At 42.0% G+C, this 19015-nt stretch overlaps 2 protein-coding genes across 2 annotated transcripts; one reads left to right on the forward strand and one right to left on the reverse strand.

Annotated features, from left to right (window-relative positions):
• Positions 1-490: 490 nt before the first annotated feature.
• On the reverse strand, positions 491-1712 carry LOC111606249 (uncharacterized protein K02A2.6-like). Its single transcript, XM_023326603.1, has one exon. It carries the CDS (start codon positions 1607-1609, stop codon positions 509-511), a length of 1101 nt encoding a protein of 366 aa, XP_023182371.1. The 5' UTR covers positions 1610-1712; the 3' UTR covers positions 491-508.
• A 15607-nt stretch (positions 1713-17319) lies between these two features.
• Positions 17320-18711, forward strand: LOC111606285. Its single transcript, XM_023326798.1, has 2 exons — positions 17320-18147; positions 18571-18711. Exons 1-2 carry the CDS (start codon positions 17542-17544, stop codon positions 18709-18711), a joined length of 747 nt encoding a protein of 248 aa, XP_023182566.1. The 5' UTR covers positions 17320-17541.
• The last annotated feature ends 304 nt before the right edge of the window (positions 18712-19015 follow it).

The following is a 19015-nucleotide window of genomic DNA, read 5'->3' on the forward strand; positions in this document are numbered from 1 at the left end:
AAGACTAAAATATGTATATAACAATAGCTAAAAATTATTCTGGAAATTTTAAAAATATATTCGCCACCAATCAAAAACATGCAGACATAAAGAATTACACAATAGTTTTCTCTTTTTTTTTTTTTTTTTTTTTTTTTAAAGTCTGTAAAAAACAAAATATGAAGTCTTTTTTTTTTTTTTCAAATGTTCTTTAAAAGTCTGTAAAAACAAAATATGAAGTCTTCTTCAAAAAATGATAAAAATTACGCGCAAAGACGAAAGTTCTTTTACAGTTCGCAAAAACGAAACTCGCAAGAAAAATGAGTTAATGTGGATCTTCTCGTAGCCTGATCCTTCTCGGTCGGAAACCTCAAGTTTCCACCTTCGCAGCCGTTGCTCACTGAAAATTGGATTATTATGCCAATATTCCAGTGAGTTTTTAAGGAGAGTATGAAATCTCCTTCTTCCTCAATGGAAGGACATCGGAACAGGAGTATTATGCCTGTCCGAGCCTTTTAAACCTTGAATTTCAGGAACCTGAAGTGGTCGCGGCAGGAATTCCTGCTACACTCCCTCCTGGAAGCGCCTGGCGATGCTCCTCATCCGAAGATTGAAGCCGAAGATCTTCTTGTACGTCTCGGAGCGCACGCTGTGGCTCCTCGGCTGCTGTGCACTGACTCCAATGAAACCAGGTGTCTTCTTTCCCTTGCAGACGGACAGCATGAGATGTTCTCTCCACGACTCGGTATGGTCCGGTGAAACGAGGTTCAGACCACTTTCTTTTGATGACTTTCAGGCGCACCCAGTCGATTCCCGGAACGGGTGGTGAGCCGGGACATTCCTGTGTTGTCTGATATTTCACAAATTCCCCTGCCAGGATCTGTAACTCATTAAAGAAATCTTTATGAGATAAGTGTGCAAGTTCACCTTTCCATCCTGGAATGCGGGTTGCAGGTCCTGGAAACATCCGTCCCGTCTGAAGCTCATATGGAGAGAATCCTGTTGATTGGTTAACAGACATTCGAACAGACATCAAGGCAATAGGCAAAGCATCCACCCAATTTAATTTAGTATGTGCACATATTTTAGCCAATTTTTGTTTAACAGTTTGATTCAGTCTCTCAACTTTGCCTTGTGATTGAGGATGATATACTGTACCGAATGAATGTTTCACTCCGAGCAGCTGCTCCACTTTCTGCAGATCTTGGTTCCTGAAATGAGTGCCGTTGTCTGATCTTACCTTCTCTGGAAAACCATGGGTCGGAATGTAATAATTGATCAGACACTTTATGACAGTTTTACTGTCCTCTTTTTTAGTTGGCCACGCCTCCGGCCAGCTCGAATATGCATCAACACACATTAATACATACCTGTATCCTCTAACGGGTGTTATCATGTCTGTAAAATCAATAATAATCTCCTTACCCGGTTGTGTAGTCCAAGGGAAATGTCCCACTGGTGGTCTGACAGTTGGTTTCGCATTGTGTTGGCCACAAATTTCACATGTTTTCACATGATGCTTGACCATGTCTCTCAAAAATGGATGCCACCAGTGCTCCAGATTTTTTAACATCTGTGCGATACCTACATGTCCGAGTCCATGAGCTTCCTGGAAAACCTGGAATCTCATATTTGGAGGGAGAATTACTTTACCATTCGGTCCGCGCCAGAGTCCCTCATTGCAGATGGCACCTCTTGCTTTCCAGACAGAACGTTCCTCAGGTGACACGCCTTTCTGATGAAAAATAATTTTTTTCCAGGTTATTCTGTTCCATCTGCTCCATTTCAGTACTCACCATGAAGAGAGATGGCAGGTATCCAACTGCTTCTTTGGCTGCCTCATCCGCTGCCGCATTTCCTGCTGCCACTCTGGTCTTGCTCTGATCATGTCCCTTACATTTAATCACAGCAACAGACTGAGGCAACAGCAATGCCTCCGCCAATTCTTTCATTTCAGTTTCATGTTTTATGGGCTTTTGTGCTGCAGTTATAAATCCTGCTCTAAGCCACTGAGGAAGTTCCACATGGACGGCACTTGCTACATAGGCTGAATCACTATATAGATTTACCCTCATTCCCTCAGCTAATTTCAGAGCTTCAATCATTGCTTTGAGTTCTGCTCTCTGTGCCGATTGGGCACCCTGCAGTCTTTCTGCCCTCAAAACGTGAAACTCGCTGCCCAAGTCTTCCACTACAGCGAATGCTGCTCTCAGTCCATCTGTATCATGTCGAAAACAGCAACCATCTGTATAAAAATTTCTCACACCTTCACCTGCCAAAGGAAAGGCTTGTAGGTCAGGTCTTATTTTTTCTTCCTTTTGTACTAACTCCTCACAGTTATGCGGCTCTCCGTCCTGCATCCTGTCAGCCATATTCACTCCGTTATGTACAAAAGTTATATTAGGTGATTCCAGAATTTTGCTCAATTTTTGTTGTCTCAATGTTGTCAATGTGAAATGTTGTGAATTCACATATGCTACCACACTGTGTGATGTCATAACCTGCAGTGGATGACCCATCACAATGTGTGCAATTTTTTGAATCATTTTTCCTACACCTGCAGCATGTCTTGTACACGCCGGATGTCTTTTCTCCATAGGGTCTAGCATTGCGCTAACATAATGGAGAATTTTCCTCTCACCCCCTTTTTTCTGAAACAGAACGGCATTCACTGTCAGTTCTGTTACAGAAACATCCAAATAGAATTGTAGAGAATAGTCCGGAATAGCCAGCTGCGCCGCAGCAGCCAACTGTTGTTTCAGAGAGATAAAAGCATCTTCTGCCTCCATAGTCCAAGTCAGAGCATGGGTGAGCTTACGAATCCCATGCTCTCTGACCAACGCCCGTAAAGGGTCCGTCAATTCTGTATAGTTAGGAACATAGTTCCTACTATATCCAGTCAGTCCAAGAAAAGACAACATGTCTTTCACCGTACATGGTTTGGGGTGATTGAGAATCGCAGATTTATGACTGGCAGACATCTGAGTGCCTGTCCCAGTGATAATCCGCCCCAAAAAAGAAACTTGCTTCCTAGCAATTTGCAGCTTAGATCTGCTCACTTTGAAACCCCTGTCTGCTAGGTGTAACAGCAAACTTCGCGTGCCCTCAATACAAGATTCCAACGTCTGTGCTGCCAGCATGAGGTCATCAACATACTGAACCAGGGTTACACCGTCTGATAACAAACGGTCCGCTAACTGCTGTTTCAGAACCTGATTAAAAAGCCCTGGTGAGAGAGCAAAACCCTGAGGCAGACGTGTATATCGCAGCTGCTGACCCCTGTAGGTAAAAGAAAACACATCCCTACATTCCTCATCCAATGGGAGACAAAAGAAAGCGTTAGCAAGGTCCACACAGGAGAACCAAGTCTGAGAAGGGTCTAGGTTAGTCAATGCTACATGAGGATTAGGTACTGGCACCGTAGGGGTCAATAAAACAGAATTAATTGCCCTAAGGTCATGTGCCATGCGGTAGTTGCCTGTCCCCTTTTTTCCACTGGTAAAATAGGAGTGTTCCAGGAGGAGGTGGAAGGTTCTAACACACCTGCCTCCAGAAGACCCCCAATAGTTTCTGCAATTCCCTCCTCTGCCGCTTGCTTATGAGGATATTGTGACCTCCAAATCGGAGTGCCCGGTTGTAAATCAAACGTGACAGGTGTGACATCAACAAGCCCCACATCAGTGGGACCCGTAGCCCATAAACACTCCGGGAGAGAAGCCAACATTGCAGCCGCAGTTGGATGATCAGTCAGCTCCCTACCATGGTGTCTAGGAAGTTGAACATGTTCCAAAACCACAGAGTCCACAGCCGAACACTTTATTTTGTATGTGTTTGTAGAAGGAGAGAAAGAGAGGTCAGGAGCAACAGTATTCTGCCAGTCTGTAGCTGCAAGAGAGCGTTTTACCACGCCCCCTAACTCCATGGCCTGATGTCCAGGATGGAGAGCCAAAGAAATATGTGGAACCGCTTCATCATGCATCTTATACCAAAACAACTGATCCTGAGTCAGATTAACTGCAGCAGCAACACCCTCCGGTGCCACATAAATGTCCTGTGAAAACACAGTCCAATCATTACCGGCTAAATTCGCCTCAAACTGCTCCTGGAACCATTCAGTCTGGTCTCGGTCATAAAACAAAGTGACATGAGGAAAATCAGGAGCAGACCCATACGGTGCGAGCGCTTGGATCCAGGGTTTCCAAAGCAGAAAACAGGACAGAATCCCAGCATGGTCAGTCGATTCCGGCTGTAAAAGACCCCAGTATATATCAGCCAGGTGCTCCTCGGATTGTTGGAGCAAAAATTGTCCATGTGTATATACTTCAGTGCAGGCATGGGAAGATCCATCAGGAAAAGTGACAAGTAGTCCATCAGGTCCACACAAAATAGTGGCCCCCAGAGCAATCAACAAATCTCTCCCTAATAAATTCACGGGAGATGAGGGGGAACACACAAAAGGATGTGCCACTTGTTGTCTGCCCACAACAGTGTGCAGAGGTGTGGAAATAGGCAGAGTTTGTTTCACCCCGGAAAAACCAACCACTGATATGGTCCGATCAGAAAGTTTTTTTGAAGGCATGACAGTATTCATGGTGGAATATGTTGCTCCTGTATCCACCAAAAATGGCAATGTTTGTCCATCAACTGTCACATCAATCAGGGGATCTGCCAAAGCTCCCTGATTCAGGTTCCTCTCTGGGGTGTGTCAATATTCTCCAGCCTGAAAGTACTGTCCCGGATGTCGCGGAAGTAATGCAGCATTTGGAGGCTGTTGTGGCAGACTCGGCAACGCGTCATCTTGTGCAGCAACCGGTGTATAATGAGGACACTGTCGAACCCAGTGTCCCTCCTCGCCACAATAAAGACACCTGTCTCTGAGTTTCCAGCCTCGTGCACCCCTTCCTCGCACACCCGACCACGCGGGGGCTCTCCCTCTTCTTCCACGCCACCCCTGAAAACCAGACTGCCAGCGCGGAGCAACAGAGATGTGCGGACCAGGTTGTGCTACTGGAACAGGGACCTGACCCGGAGCAGGAATTGATGGAGCAGCTGCTGTTAACATAGCTTTAGCCTCCTTCTTGTCCTGTTTGGCAAGATGCAGTTTTTGTCTGGCTTCGCCTAATTGAAGCTTCAGCAATTGTTTCTTAAAATCTTCCTGCTCCTTCTCCGCCTCTCTCTCCTCATCCTGAGAAATCTGTAAATTATGCAACAAATGCAACTCCCATTTTGCATGGTCACAAGATTTCAACTCCGGGTTTTTTCTCATTTGAGCAGCGACAGAAGGAGGGACACCATTCAAAACAGCTTGGCGAAAATGTTCCCTCATTAATGTGGGCTGAGTTGGATGAACTCCAGTTTGTCGACTCCAGATGTCTAAGGCTTTGTCTAAAAATACCTTTGGGTGCTCTTTGGAATCCCAAAAAAATTTAGGAATAATTGAGAGAGACACAGGAGGAAACGTGTCCCTCAAAGCCGCACCCACAAGAGTCAGAACAGCTGAAAGGGGCGTGTGATCAGGCATATTCAGAGTTCCAGCAGACAGTTCAACATTATGGAAATTCGTTGTCGTTGTTGAACGACTTAAAATAGCTCTAAAATCCCCCAAAGCTAACGTTAGCCCCCCTGTTAGTGTATCCAATGCATGTAGCCAAGGAGTAGCCCCATCCGCTAAAGAGGGTAGCTTGTCAATCAGGGTCTGTATATCCCCAAAAGAGAACGGCTTGTATCTCGGTCCTTGTTGTGATACTAATAAAGGCATAGCATGATTAGAGGAGCTCACAGACTGTACTGACGAAGCCTCCAAAATACCCGATATATTCTTAATGCGCGTGGCCAAATCATCCGCATCACGCTGCAGTTGCCCTTCCAGTTGCGAGAGACGGTCATGAAAAGACTCTCCATTAGAGGGGGCAATCACACCCTGTGGTGTGTTAACATCACGAGGAGAGGGACCATTCCCCCTATTCTGCATCTCAGTTTGGTCAAACCCCTCCCGATGCAACCCCGGAGTAGAGGCAAACCTCGCAGCGCCTCCCACATGTGGAGGAGAAGACAATGCGCCGCCCCGAGCAGGCGGTGCTTCCTCTACAAGACTGCCCACCAAGTTCATATCTACGCTCAATTGTACCTCCCTCTGCTCCTCCTCGTGTGGGGGAGGGACGAGGGCGGGTACGGGGCTGCCTAGTTGATGTGTAATTTGAGCCATACTTGGGTAAATGGCAGAAGGAGGCAGGGAAAAACAAAGTTTTTCACGCTGAACCCGATCTGCCATAGGCAGACCATCAGAAACAGATTGGGAATTTTTAAAGGAAGTCGTCAAATCAGGTGACTCCCTCACCGGCGGAGAGCTAGAACTCGGAGGAAACGCTCTCATAAGATCCCATCCTACCGTGCCCCCACGAACATCTAACACTGGATATAAACCCATGTAAGAGGGATTATTATCCTTATATGGAGGCGGAAGTGGAGCGCCCGACTGACTAAGTACCTGTTCAGGTTGTTCACAGCACACCACCGGACGATCTACATGGGCCTGAAATGAGTCCGGAGTCCGTGTAGCTGACCCCTTTTTATAACAGTGATCCGTACCTTGCCAACTCACCAAAAGCTTAGCCCATAACTGTCTATCCTGTTCCGCGTTCTCCAACTTCTGACTCAGTTTTTTTCTAGCAAAAAAATTAGCTGCGTCTCTCTGAACTCGCAGCGAATCCCTGTCAGCCAAAGCCTGCTTTAAACAGACATTCAAAATCAAACCCAAAGGCTTTTCAGCACTGAGCAGTTCATCTTGTTTGCAGACCGCATTTTCCAACATGATTTTCAATTCATCCGCCTTCACATTAAGCGAATCCAAACCGAGCTGTTGATCATAAATACAAATTAAGTCAGCAATCTGGTCCCGCAGAGTTTTCCATGGACCTAGACCATACGAATGGCCTATAACATCATTTGTGAACTCAGTGTCCATAATAGCTTCACCATAAAACGCAGCAAAAGCAGCGCAAATTCACACAAGCAGCGCTATTCAAACACAGCGTTCCGCACAGACAATTAGCGCATACACACGCACAGATACACACAGAAACACAGAGAAACACAGACACGGTTTCAGGAGAGACAGAGGGGAGAAAAAAAATAAAAATAAAAATAAAATGCCGGCTAAAAACTGCAGTAATTTCCAAACTTATAAACTTAGTCCTCCGAGTGATCCAACTCTATCTTAGTCCTCCGAGTGATCCAACTCTATCTAATTCTAAGTCCGCTGGAGATGAGTCAGTCTCCGGGCTGATTCAAACCCACACTAAATTTAATACACCAAAAAATTCATTATTTTAGAGGCACAAGAACGAATCCTCAGGGCCAAAGAAGACAATTAACAAACCCAGCAATTCTGACAGAGGCTACGTAAACTCCTACTGTCTTGACCAGCCACGATCACTTGTAGTGTGCATTTTCCGTCCAATTAGTAAACAACAGACTCTTTTAAAAACAATCTATCCTCTCCTGCAGCTTCGAAACTCCGAGCAGCTGCAGCTGGCTACGACAAGCCACGCCGGCCCGACCACAGACGACCAAAAAACAAACAAATAGTATCTTACCGCATCAAGCCGTCGAGCCGAAACAGGCCGATCCGCCCGCCAAGATTTCAGAACCGGACGAAGCCCCCAATTATTAAGGAAGAATAATTAACATTAACTTTGGACAAAAAGTTTGGCTCCTTCTTCCTTAAAGTCCACGGATCTCTGGCAGGCGGACTGCGGCTGGAGGAAGTGAAACCACGACACTGCGCGTTGCCGTCACAGATCACAGAGTTTAATTCCACACAAAATAACGCATGAATCAATTAACAAAGCTGCAGAGATATAGAGATATATTCATTACCTGTAACAGGAAAAAATAGAAAAAAAGAAACACAAAGAAACAAGGGGGGCAAAGACGCGTCTTTGGAGAAAGCTTTTTATGCCAAAAGCAAAACAGTGGTAGCATTCTGAATTTTTAACGTTTACATGAAGTTTTATACTGAGTGGGCGTTTCTTCAATTTAATATATTCAACTAAGGCGTTCCGCTCTTTAACCAATTAGAAACTCCCGTAGGAACTACAGGAAACTTCAGAAGTCTCCCAATTTACAACGAAGTTCCAAAGGCGTCTGGTTTCTATCGAGAGACAAAGGCGGACCAGTTAATCTTGGACGATACCAGGTACGAATGTCCCCGGCGCCGAGAGTCTTAAGATAAGATTTCGCAGACACCCATAAATCTGACGTCTCTTCCATTATCTCTCCTAACGTTCTCGAAGAGACTTGCATCTGGTAGTTTTCAAGAAATGTTATCTTTGCAAACCCCTTTTTTTGCTTTTGGACACTCAGCCCCCCAAAAGATTAAGTTCTGCCAAAATAATACATAAAATCCACAGGACAAAATAAAGTATAATTCCTGAGCCATTTTCTAATAGTAAAAAAACATTTTCATTCAAACACTTTCCATTTGCTTCTAATATCGTCACAGATAATACAGTTTTCAAATACATTCATCCTTTAATAGTTTTTAAATGAGATAATACAATCTTCAGTAAACATGGTATTAATACTTAGAAGTTAAATGTTACGGGGTTTCAATCTTCTATTTTGCATTAGTTTTACACCATCGCAGATGCTGGCCTCCAGCAGTTCTCCCCAACTGCCTGCAAGAATGTTAATTTATGTTTCTGTGTTCTGGCCGGGCTGCAAGCGGCCCCATTTAGTGATCTGCATTCTAACCCCTGTCTGTCCGGTTCAAAACAAGAGTATCAAACCTACCCTTTTACACATGCGTAAAATTAACTGCATTAAGCACCAAAATCAATAATTTTCCTCGACAATATATATATATATATATACATATATATATATATATATAGAGAGAGAGAGAGAGAGAGAGAGAGAGAGAGATTAAAACCAAAGAGTTCAACATAGTAATGTTGATTGATTAAGTTATGGAGGAAATGAGGACAACTTACTTTTTTATTTTTTCTGCAAGACCCAGCATGTAACGCCAGCATCTGAAGAGGCATTGTTATACCACAAGTTACACAGGGCACCTGAGGCATTTTCGCAAACTCCTCCGCATCAAATGGAAGTGGACTTGTCTCCAGTTCTTCCTGGACGGGTACCAGGAAGAGGACTATTTTCCCATTATTTGAAGCAGAACAGAGCAGCTTGCCGCTGTACCCTTCAGCATCCATTGGGATTATTGACAATTTCCTTTGACCACCTCCACCTGAGATAAAATAAAGATATGCATTTATTGGTGTAACCTGAACATTTTACAAATCAAAATAAATATTAACAATCTTATTAAAGAGGAATCATTTTAACCTGATGCTTTATGGAACATCCATCTTCCCTTCAGTTGTTTAAGTTTGATAAACTCGTCCTCCAACTGACTGACAATCTGTTATATATAATGCATACTACTATAAGAACACCAATACAAAATAAATTATGAATGAAATATTATGAGTAAATGATAATTATTGTCATTTATTACCTCCTCATGCCTGCTGTCGTCAGAAAAAGAAAGCACCCTTCTCCCTAACCCTGCATGTGCTAAGGGAAGTTCATCAGAACTTTTTGGGGTTAGATTGGTGGGGCCTGGCAATATGTATATTCCAATGTTGGAGATTTTTGTAGAACGAGTTGAGGCGATAATCCTCTGTTTGCCTTTTTTCAGGTCTGACTTTTGAAACAGATTTGGAAATTGCCTTTGAGAATAAAGATAATAATAATATTTTGAGACAAAACATCCAGTAAAGGCAGAGTCCATAAAATAAAAAAACAACAATGAAAAAACATATATGAAATAAATACATAACTGCTATCTACTTCGTTTCCAATTTTAAAAAGAAATTCAAATCTTACCGTTTTAATGCCTGGTTGACCCGTGTTGAAGAATTTGAAGCCAAAGGGCCAGAATTGTTGCCGATATTAGGGCATGAACTTGTTGAGGGAGAGCTTGTATTTCCCACAAGTTCCCTTGTGAGTGCTGTAGCCAAGGCATGAGCCATGTTTCCAACTATCTGCTTTTGAGACAACAAATAAATCTCAATTATATAGACCAATCAACACCTGAGTTGCTAAAAGTTTTGGAATCATAAATATAAAAATATCTTGTAAATCGAAAAATTTATGTGTTTTCCACATTTGAGTCAGTGTTAAATTTTTCACTTTATAAATTGCATAGTTGAAAAAGGACATACACAAATTAAATATGGAATATTTTATTAATTATCTGCCAAATAATTAATAAAATATAATTATAATAAATTATAATAAAAGTCGTCACATAAGCCTACATTATTGTCGGCATCATAAAAATAGCTGAGCATGGTGATAAACGTAGACATAGCTGTAATGGGCCAGGAAGATACTGTTTTAAACTGTACCGATGCGTGATACTAATCGAGGACTAATAGTAGCTTAGCTAACGTAGACATGAGCTATTGCTAACATAGAAGGGCGAGAACTTTGGGTCGAACTACTTGAAAAGTAAAACTTAATCTGAAATAATCTAAAAAATACAGTCAGTAAAACGTGCAAATTTTATCATCCACTTACTTCGGATGGTAGACCACGAACACGATCACTCTGCTGACCCGCCATTCACTTGTTTCTTCTCTCAGTTTGAATGAAGGCTTTTCCCAGTCAGAGCAGAATAAACTTCCACCACCTAGTGGTCGAATTTTTTACCCAAGTAATTACAGTTGTATAGGTCCCAAATGCGGATTCATATATAAACAATCTTATAGTATTAAAAAGTAGTCGTGGGTGTAATGACGTGTATTTTTCTCTCACAAAAATATGTCTAAGCCACGAGACAAGTAAAGAGAGAAATACGTATTGAACTATGGAAAAAAGAAACAATTCCGAAGAAAACTCAGATGTCCCAGCTTTTACTAGCATGTAAATGCACCATCTACACACAAATCTTGGAGCTTCCACCGAGGCGTGAAATGAGTCTCAAAAATAGTTGTGCACTCGTAACCGGATTTGTGTGTAACTGCAGTTTTGCGTGTGCGTACCAGGTGATTTGTGTGTACTTTTTCAACATGTATTTTATTTTTAAGGTTTACAAATCCTGTTACGCACACTACAAATCTTTTTAAGCACGCACAAATCTTTTTACGCACGCACAAATCTTTTTAAGCACGCACAAATCTTTTTACGCACGCACAAATCCTACTACGCACGCACAAATCTTTCTGACACTATTTTCACTCCATATCTGTATTACTTTATCTTTCTCTCTGTAGTTAGAGAACCTGACGATGATTGATCGTGGAGGGGCGGAGTCTTTAGGTTTCATATTAAGCTACCGGTGGGCCCTCTCTATATCTAGATTCATATCTTGTGGTAATTTGAGTGAAGTGCGCATCAAATCAGTCACGAAGAAAATCATGTCGTTCTTTTCTTCTCCTTCAGGTATCCCATAGATCATTGCGTCTCGCTCTTGACTCGAGGTCTTCACACTTAGCTGAGAGATTAGCTTCTCTTTGTAGCATGTAGCGCATCAAGCGGTCATGGCGGAGCAGCTGATCCTCAGCGTCGCTCACTCTTTAGTTGGTGTCTGTAATTTGCTGCTCCAGTTTTGTCGTTCGCTCAAGCACGTCTTTCAGTGATGCTTCAACCCTTGATAAAGTGACTTTAGTATCGTGTGAAGCATCTGTGTGTTCCTTTCTCAGTTGTATTAGCTCTGCAATCACAATCTCCATGTTGTTTTTCTGTTCACTTACGACCATCGTAGTTTCTGGAAATTGGCAGGTTTCTTTTCGCGCAGTCGTTTTACTTTTCTTATCCGCTTCTTTCCTGAGAGTAGACATCTTTGTAATTCGTCGAATATATTTAAAAAAAAGAAGGCAGAAGCTGCCTAACGGAGCTGCTGGATTGTGACGGTGATCGTGTGTATCACACCTGGTGCTGAGTGTGTCCCACTGTTTCAAAGGAATAAAAAAACCAACGCAGAGTACTATTCCTGTGTGATCCTTTCCACATCTGTTACAAGTGCACTAGTTGTGTAATACTGTACTAATGCACTACTACTTCAATTTTTCTTCAGATAATAAACTGAACATTGTTTAAACCTTAGAATATTCTAGATACTTAGGACCTAACCCTGCTTTAAGCTTCAGCAGAACTCTATCATTGACTGCTGTGTTTCTGTTCGCTGGTGTTCTCCAACAAACCTCTGAGATGGACTGTTTTCTAATTACATGACTTTCCTTGTTTTCCTTTTTAGTGTCTCAAAGTATACAAATGCTTGCCGACCTCTTATTTGTAGAACATTTTGCAACCTGCTACTTTCTGTTGGTTTATTATTCTATAAAATCACGATAAAATACATTAAATGAGTGGTGGGAATGTAGGATCTCTTTTTTCTTCTTTAAGTTCAAGATGTATAAATCCTTTTTCGAGGCACTGCAATACTCAGTTTAATCTCCAGCACAATAAATCCCAGATTTTGAATAATTGTTTGTTTGATCTCTTCTGTTTTTGTATGAAACAGCCACAGCTTTCATCACGTTTGTATGGTTCAAAACCATACAAACGTGATTAATGCGATCTTTTAATGCGATTTTTATAGTTTTCAATCAAGTTTTGTATTCGCTGCTTCTCCCAACACCGGTGTTTTGATATTCTGCTGCCCCCTGGTGACAAAGAATGATAACCGCAGCCTCATGTTTTATTCCCCCGCCTAAAACATCAGCAGGCTGGTACTCTGAGGAAGACAACATTAAGACATGGCGTGCTTTTCATTCGTTGAATTTTATGCTGTAACAAGGGTTAATAAGAGTTTTAAATGCAACTTCTTTTAAAGTTGCTTTCTACTGACTACAGTCAGTAAAAGGGCTTAAAATGCTGCTAGTGTTTGAAAAGTGATGATGAAAAAGGATATTTTTTCATATTTTTATCCAATAAAATCTTCTGTTGAGTTCTACTGTGTTTTATGAAAGCTTTCCTCCTCTTTTAAAGTTTGATATATATATATATATATATATATATATATATATATATATATATATATATATATACAGTACAGACCAAAGGTTTGGACACACCTTCTCATTGAATTCAATGAGTAGGTGTGTAGAAACTTTTGGTCTGTACTGTATATATATCTTCTTTTAAAGCTGAAGTTATATATATATATAACTTCAGCTTTAAAATAATATATATATATATATATATATATATATATATATATATATATATATATATATATATATATATATATATACAGGCTTGTCAGATTAATAGTACCTTTCAAAAACAAGTTTTTAGCACGTATTAAACATGCTATGAAATATAAATATGTTAAAACATCTAATTAATCATATAATGTCTTACTTGGTGATGGAACTACTAACAAAGAAACTTTTCAGTCATATTCTAATTTATGGAATGTGTATTTGCTGAGTATATTTGCTTTAGTATAGCAAATATTAAAGACCCAAAAACCTTGTTTTGGCTCTGGTTTGGGGCTGTCAGTGAGTAAAGTGACCATCGATGTTACTGGACTCTATAAAATGTGGCTTAAAGCTGAGATGCTGATGTTTGGACATGTAAAATGTATATATTCTCTCTGCATATGAATCTATAAATAGTTTGGTTTCTGTCAGTTTTGTAAAGATACAAGAGAGAACCAAAGCGAATTTCTCTTTTACATGACCAGTACTTTAATTTTACTTTGCTGTAAAAATAACCATTAAATGGTTTCAAATTTAACAAACTCTATGCTTTAGGAAATATTTTGCCCTATTTGATGTTTGATCTGAATTGATTAGCTACTTAAGCACCTGAACTTCTGATTATCTGTCAGAAAATGTGTGCAGTTCATCTTATTTTGTGTTAATTGAACCGTCACTGCGTGTGACGTTAAGCTGACAGCTGACATAAAAAACACCCTGTTTTCCCCTGGACAAATTGCATCATTTGTTCATAGAACGTGGCAATATTCAGATCAATCATCAAATAGGATGAAATATTTCATAAAGCATAAAGAGCCAAAGTTTGTTAAATTTTAAACCACGACTCCTGCTAAGTAAAATTAAATTATGGGCCATTATAAAGAGAAATTGGCTTTTTTCTCTCTTGTTTCTAGAGCTGACAGAAACCAAACTATAGATTTATTAGCAGAGATAAAATATATTTTACATATCCAAACATCAGCATCTCAGCATTAAGCCACATTTTATAGAATCCAATAATAACTAAATAAAGAGTTAACTGCCCCAACCAGACCCAAAAAAGGTTTTGCGTCTTTATTATTTGCTATACTAAAGACACATCATATCTTAATTTATTGCATTCTCGTGTAAGTTTTGGCTTTATTCTTAGCACTAGAAAAGAAAAGGTCGTCCAGTGACTGTGGGTGCATCAGCACTCTAACCCCCCTTCATTCCCACCAACTTGCAACACAAAGTTACACCCTTAGCCTAAAAACTTCTTTTCCTGAATAGTCAAAATAATCGAGGCACCAGGAGAAAAACTTTGCATCCAATCCAATCATCAATCCATTCATCCAATTATCCAATTGATAGTTGTTACCGTCCCTCATCCTGAGCAGCCAAGTAGAGAGGAACAACTCCCTTTTAACAGGAAGACACTCCAGCTTAGAGAGACTGATCATATTCTATGACCTGTTCAAAATTAAGACGACTAAGAAAACAAAAAATATAGAAACATTAGGACTGGAAGCCATTTTATGAGGCCATGTAAGGAGTGTGTGCTAAAAAGAATCTGAACTAGATAAGTTCATATTCTTTGTATCTCTAACAGCCAGTGAGTGAGACACAGAGGTAAATTTAAAAGACACCAATTGACCTAATCACTTTTTCCCCGAAGGTAGGAGAAACCGGAGCACCCGGAGAAAACCTATGCATTGAGTTTAAAGTGTGTCCATTTAAAGAATGTCTCCAAATGTTAGTGAGTGAGAGACTAAGGTAAATTTAAAAGAGACCAATTAGCCTAATCACTTTTTCCCCGAAGGTAGGAAAAACCGGAGCACCCGGAGAAAACCTTTGCATTTAAAGAGATGGGATGCATATCAGGAGGCATCCTAACCAGATTTTCCGGCTCAAGAACTCAATGGCCTTGAATTTGGAGGCACTGATCCTCATCCCGGCCACTTCGCACTCGGCTGCGAATCGCTCCAGTGAAAGCTGTAGATCACGACCTGATGAAGGCAGAAGGACCACATCTTCTGCAAAAAGCAGAGATCTGATCCTAAGGCCACCAAATCGGATCCCCTCAACACCTTGGCTGTGCCTAAAAATTCTGTCAATAAGAGTATTGAATAGAATTAATGACAAAGATTAGCCTTGGCGGAGTCCAACTCTCACTGGAAACGAGCCCGAGGTACTGCCGGCAATGAGGACCGGACTCTGGTCTGTTCCTGAGCTTCTGTAGCTCAGGATCAGATCACCAAGGTCCCTACCTTCAGCTGCCATCCTTTTGACTCTGCACCCCACCAGTTTGTCTCCCCCAAAGGTGGTGAGCTCGTGTGAAGAGGGAATCATGTCTCCTCTTCGGCTGTGCCCGGCTGGGCTCCATGGGTTAAAGCCCAGCCCCAAGGTGTATACGCCTCTTCTATGTGATGCTCACAAATGCACCTCATAACATCTTGTTGCCTTTAACCTCTAATGAGGGAACTTTAACGTTCCCATCAACTGTGGCACGCCTGCCTGATTGACCACTATTTTGTCTCTGCTCAGGTTCCCTGAGGACAATCTTCCTGCCTGAACGTGTAAATGATGGCATTTCAAGCTTCTGCTTGCTAGGGGGCATTGGGCTAAAGTTTAACTTATCTACTTTTATGAGCTTCTCTTCTTTCAATAGTGGATCTAACCTACCTCCACCCAGAGACAAGGTTCCTTTATAATGAACTGAGTTTCCGTCAATGGATGGAAGAAATTTGGCTTCCTGATTGTTGGTCTGCGTTTTATTTTGGGGTATTTTCGCAGCAGCATTATCTTGTATCTTTGTCTGTTCTCTCTTTATCGATTCATTTAAATCCTTGTATTTCTTCTTCTCCCAGTAGTTCTTAGTTTTCATCATATTCACTTCTTCAGTGAGATTCTTAATGCACTCTTGATCCCTGTGTCTGTTTTGAGTTAGTGCCTGTATCTCACCATTTAAGGACTGAATTTTCTCCTTCAGCCTTTTCCAGTCATATTCTGTGCGGTAAAAACTTCTTTCCTTATTCATGGCCTCTTGCTGTCGTCGTGAGTCTTCTTCCTGTAGTTTTAAATTTTCTTGCTGTTGTGAGGCTGGGAACGTTGAGTGGCTCTCGGCCTGCTTCTTCAAGGGTTTTCCCTCCTGGAGAGCTCTTGCCTTCTCATATGACTGATTCTCGTGGGACCTCTGGTTCATTATCTCACTTTCTAAGTGTGGGATTGTCTTAAAGTTCAGGTTTTCGTTTTGTCTTTGAGACTCATCTAGCTGTTTCTTGAGTGAACCAATGTTCTGATTTAGATGCACAATTTCTTCCTGAGCTGCTTTCAACTCTTCCTCCACTGCGGTTCTACTCTGATGCTTCTTATCTATTTTTTTAAACCTTTGTATGAAATCCAGAATCAAAACGATCAATTCATCTCTACTCATTTGTTTAACTTCGCATTCTGTTAAATAATAAGTGTTAATTGGCAGCATTTCGACTGTCCGACTGATGTATCACAAAAGCTACGAAAAAATGCACTGTTCAATCCAATATGGTAAACCCAACGTCCGAGCTGCTGCTACTTGACTTCTGCAAGTTTGATTCAGACGCTGGATATTCAAGGCATCTGTTCCTTGTGATGTCATAAGGGACAGATGCCTTGTCCCTTATGACATCATAACACTTTGGCATCATCAGATTACATCAGTGGAATAATGTCATGTATGCTATGTTGCCAGGCAACAGCAAAGCCAGCTCACTTTCCACCATATTCCTGGGAGGCTTACTGTGTGAAACGATTCTAAAATTCATTAACTCTTATTTGAGGAATTGTTTAATAAAGGCACAAGATGAGTTGAAGAAAAAGCAGTCTGACACTAAGGATTTAGAAATTCAGCTGTTGAAGCTCCAATTGCAGGAAGCAAAACAAAAATTGAATAAAAAAAAAAACAGATAAAAAGGAACATGTGATGGTTGTGGCTGCAGGTGCCGGAACCCCCACACAGAATGCAACTTCCTGGTAAAACACTAATCAGATTGGGGGAGGCCTGGTTCCTCCTCCTGTTTTTTTCTGTTTCATATCCCCAAAACAGGTACAGAGCGTTTCCTCGTGGACGGGGAAGGCGTTTGGCCGGTCACGAGGCGGTGCTCCGTGGAGGGGTCGTGGGGCGCGAACCGGGGGACCACAGGAGGACATATGCTACCGATGTGGATGTGTTGGACACTGGGCAAAACATTGCTGGGCCATACCAAATCACGGGGAACCAGGTATGATCCCCCACAATCCCAATGTTATACCTGGACAGTCTTTTCAGGGGAATAACGAGCCCACACAGAACATCTAGTGACACGCCCCTAGAGACCCACAGCCCAGCATGGGAACTGCAGACCCCATGCTGTCAGCAACACTGGAGGGGAGAGAAACACACTTCCTGGTGGACACAGGTGCTACACACAGCACATTGAACTTTGTTTCTCCCCTCAGTTTGACATCACAAACTGTATCTTTAACTGGGTTCTCAAGGACAGAACAAAGTCTGCCTTTCACTAAGCCTCTGACCTTCACACTGGGCAATCAGCACCTGCAACATTCTTTTGTCAGCTCTCCCACAACTCCCGTCAATTTGCTAGGAAGAGACTTACTGATAAAACTGGGAGCAACAATTATGTGCTCTGTGAATGGATTAATTGTTTCATTTCCCGATGGCACGTCCCTCCCTTGTGCAAACTTTCACACGGATGGACAATTTCTCATGCAGCCAGTTGTTTCTGAGTATGCAGACATATATTGGGGCCTTTTAACGAACTTACCCTCCAGCTGTCTAATGTCAACGTTTGTGGACTGGAAACCTTGGCTCCTGTGTCTGTGCTCCTACGTCTCTCCTCCGGATCCCCCCCACGTGACCCTGTTCTACGACAGAGACGTCTCTGAATGGTACCAGGAACCTTTCCTTTCCACTTTGGAGGAAACAACCTGGGAGGTAAAAATCTCAGATATTCATGTAGCTCCAGTTGGTGTAGCTGCTGCTGTCTCTTTCACAGAAACGCAGTCAGAATGTTATCAAATATCTGATGAAGCTGTGCCTCACATCTCTCTCTGTTTGCACCCTGAGCACCAAGCAAAAGAATTGGGCCCAATGATAAAACGCTCCCTGGCAGCCACAGATTGGATTGCGACAGCAGTGCCAGGTTTGTCTTTCTCCCCTTCTCTTGACACATATAAGATCAGCTTTTCAGGGTCTGAAACAGTAGAGCTACATCATGAACAGGTGTCCAGACATCACGGTAGGGAAAAATCAGACCACCCTTCAGCAGAACATATGATAACATCTATGCCTGCATCCCTCTGGGCGGAAACGCCTACAGATGTGGGGCTTGCTTCCTGTTCTCCTAATTCATTTCAGGTGGACTCTGAGAGACCCCTCTGGATTCCTCAGTATCCACACAAACCCGCAGCTGAACAGGGCATCGCAGAGACAATAACAGGACTGATTGAGGCTGGAGTGCTGGAACCCTCAAAGTCTGACTGGAACACACCCATTTGAGAAAAAAGGTACTGGCAAATACAGAATGGCTCATGACCTGAGAGCAGTAAATGCAGTTCTGAAAACACCAACTGTGCCAGTTCCTAATCCATATGTCTCCATTGCTGCTTTGACTCCTAGCCAGCAGTGGTATAGCTGTATTGATTTGGCAAATGCATTTTTCTGTGTCCCACTAGCTGAAAGCTGCAGGGACTACTTTTCATTCACTTTCAGGGGAGAACAGTGGCGTTACACCAGGCTGCCACAAGGTTTACCCAGTCTCCAGGGCTGTTTAACCAGGTTTTGAAAGATGTTTTGCAGGATT

This window comes from Xiphophorus maculatus, chromosome 21 (genome assembly GCF_002775205.1).
Source record: "Xiphophorus maculatus strain JP 163 A chromosome 21, X_maculatus-5.0-male, whole genome shotgun sequence".
NCBI lineage: Eukaryota > Metazoa > Chordata > Actinopteri > Cyprinodontiformes > Poeciliidae > Xiphophorus > Xiphophorus maculatus.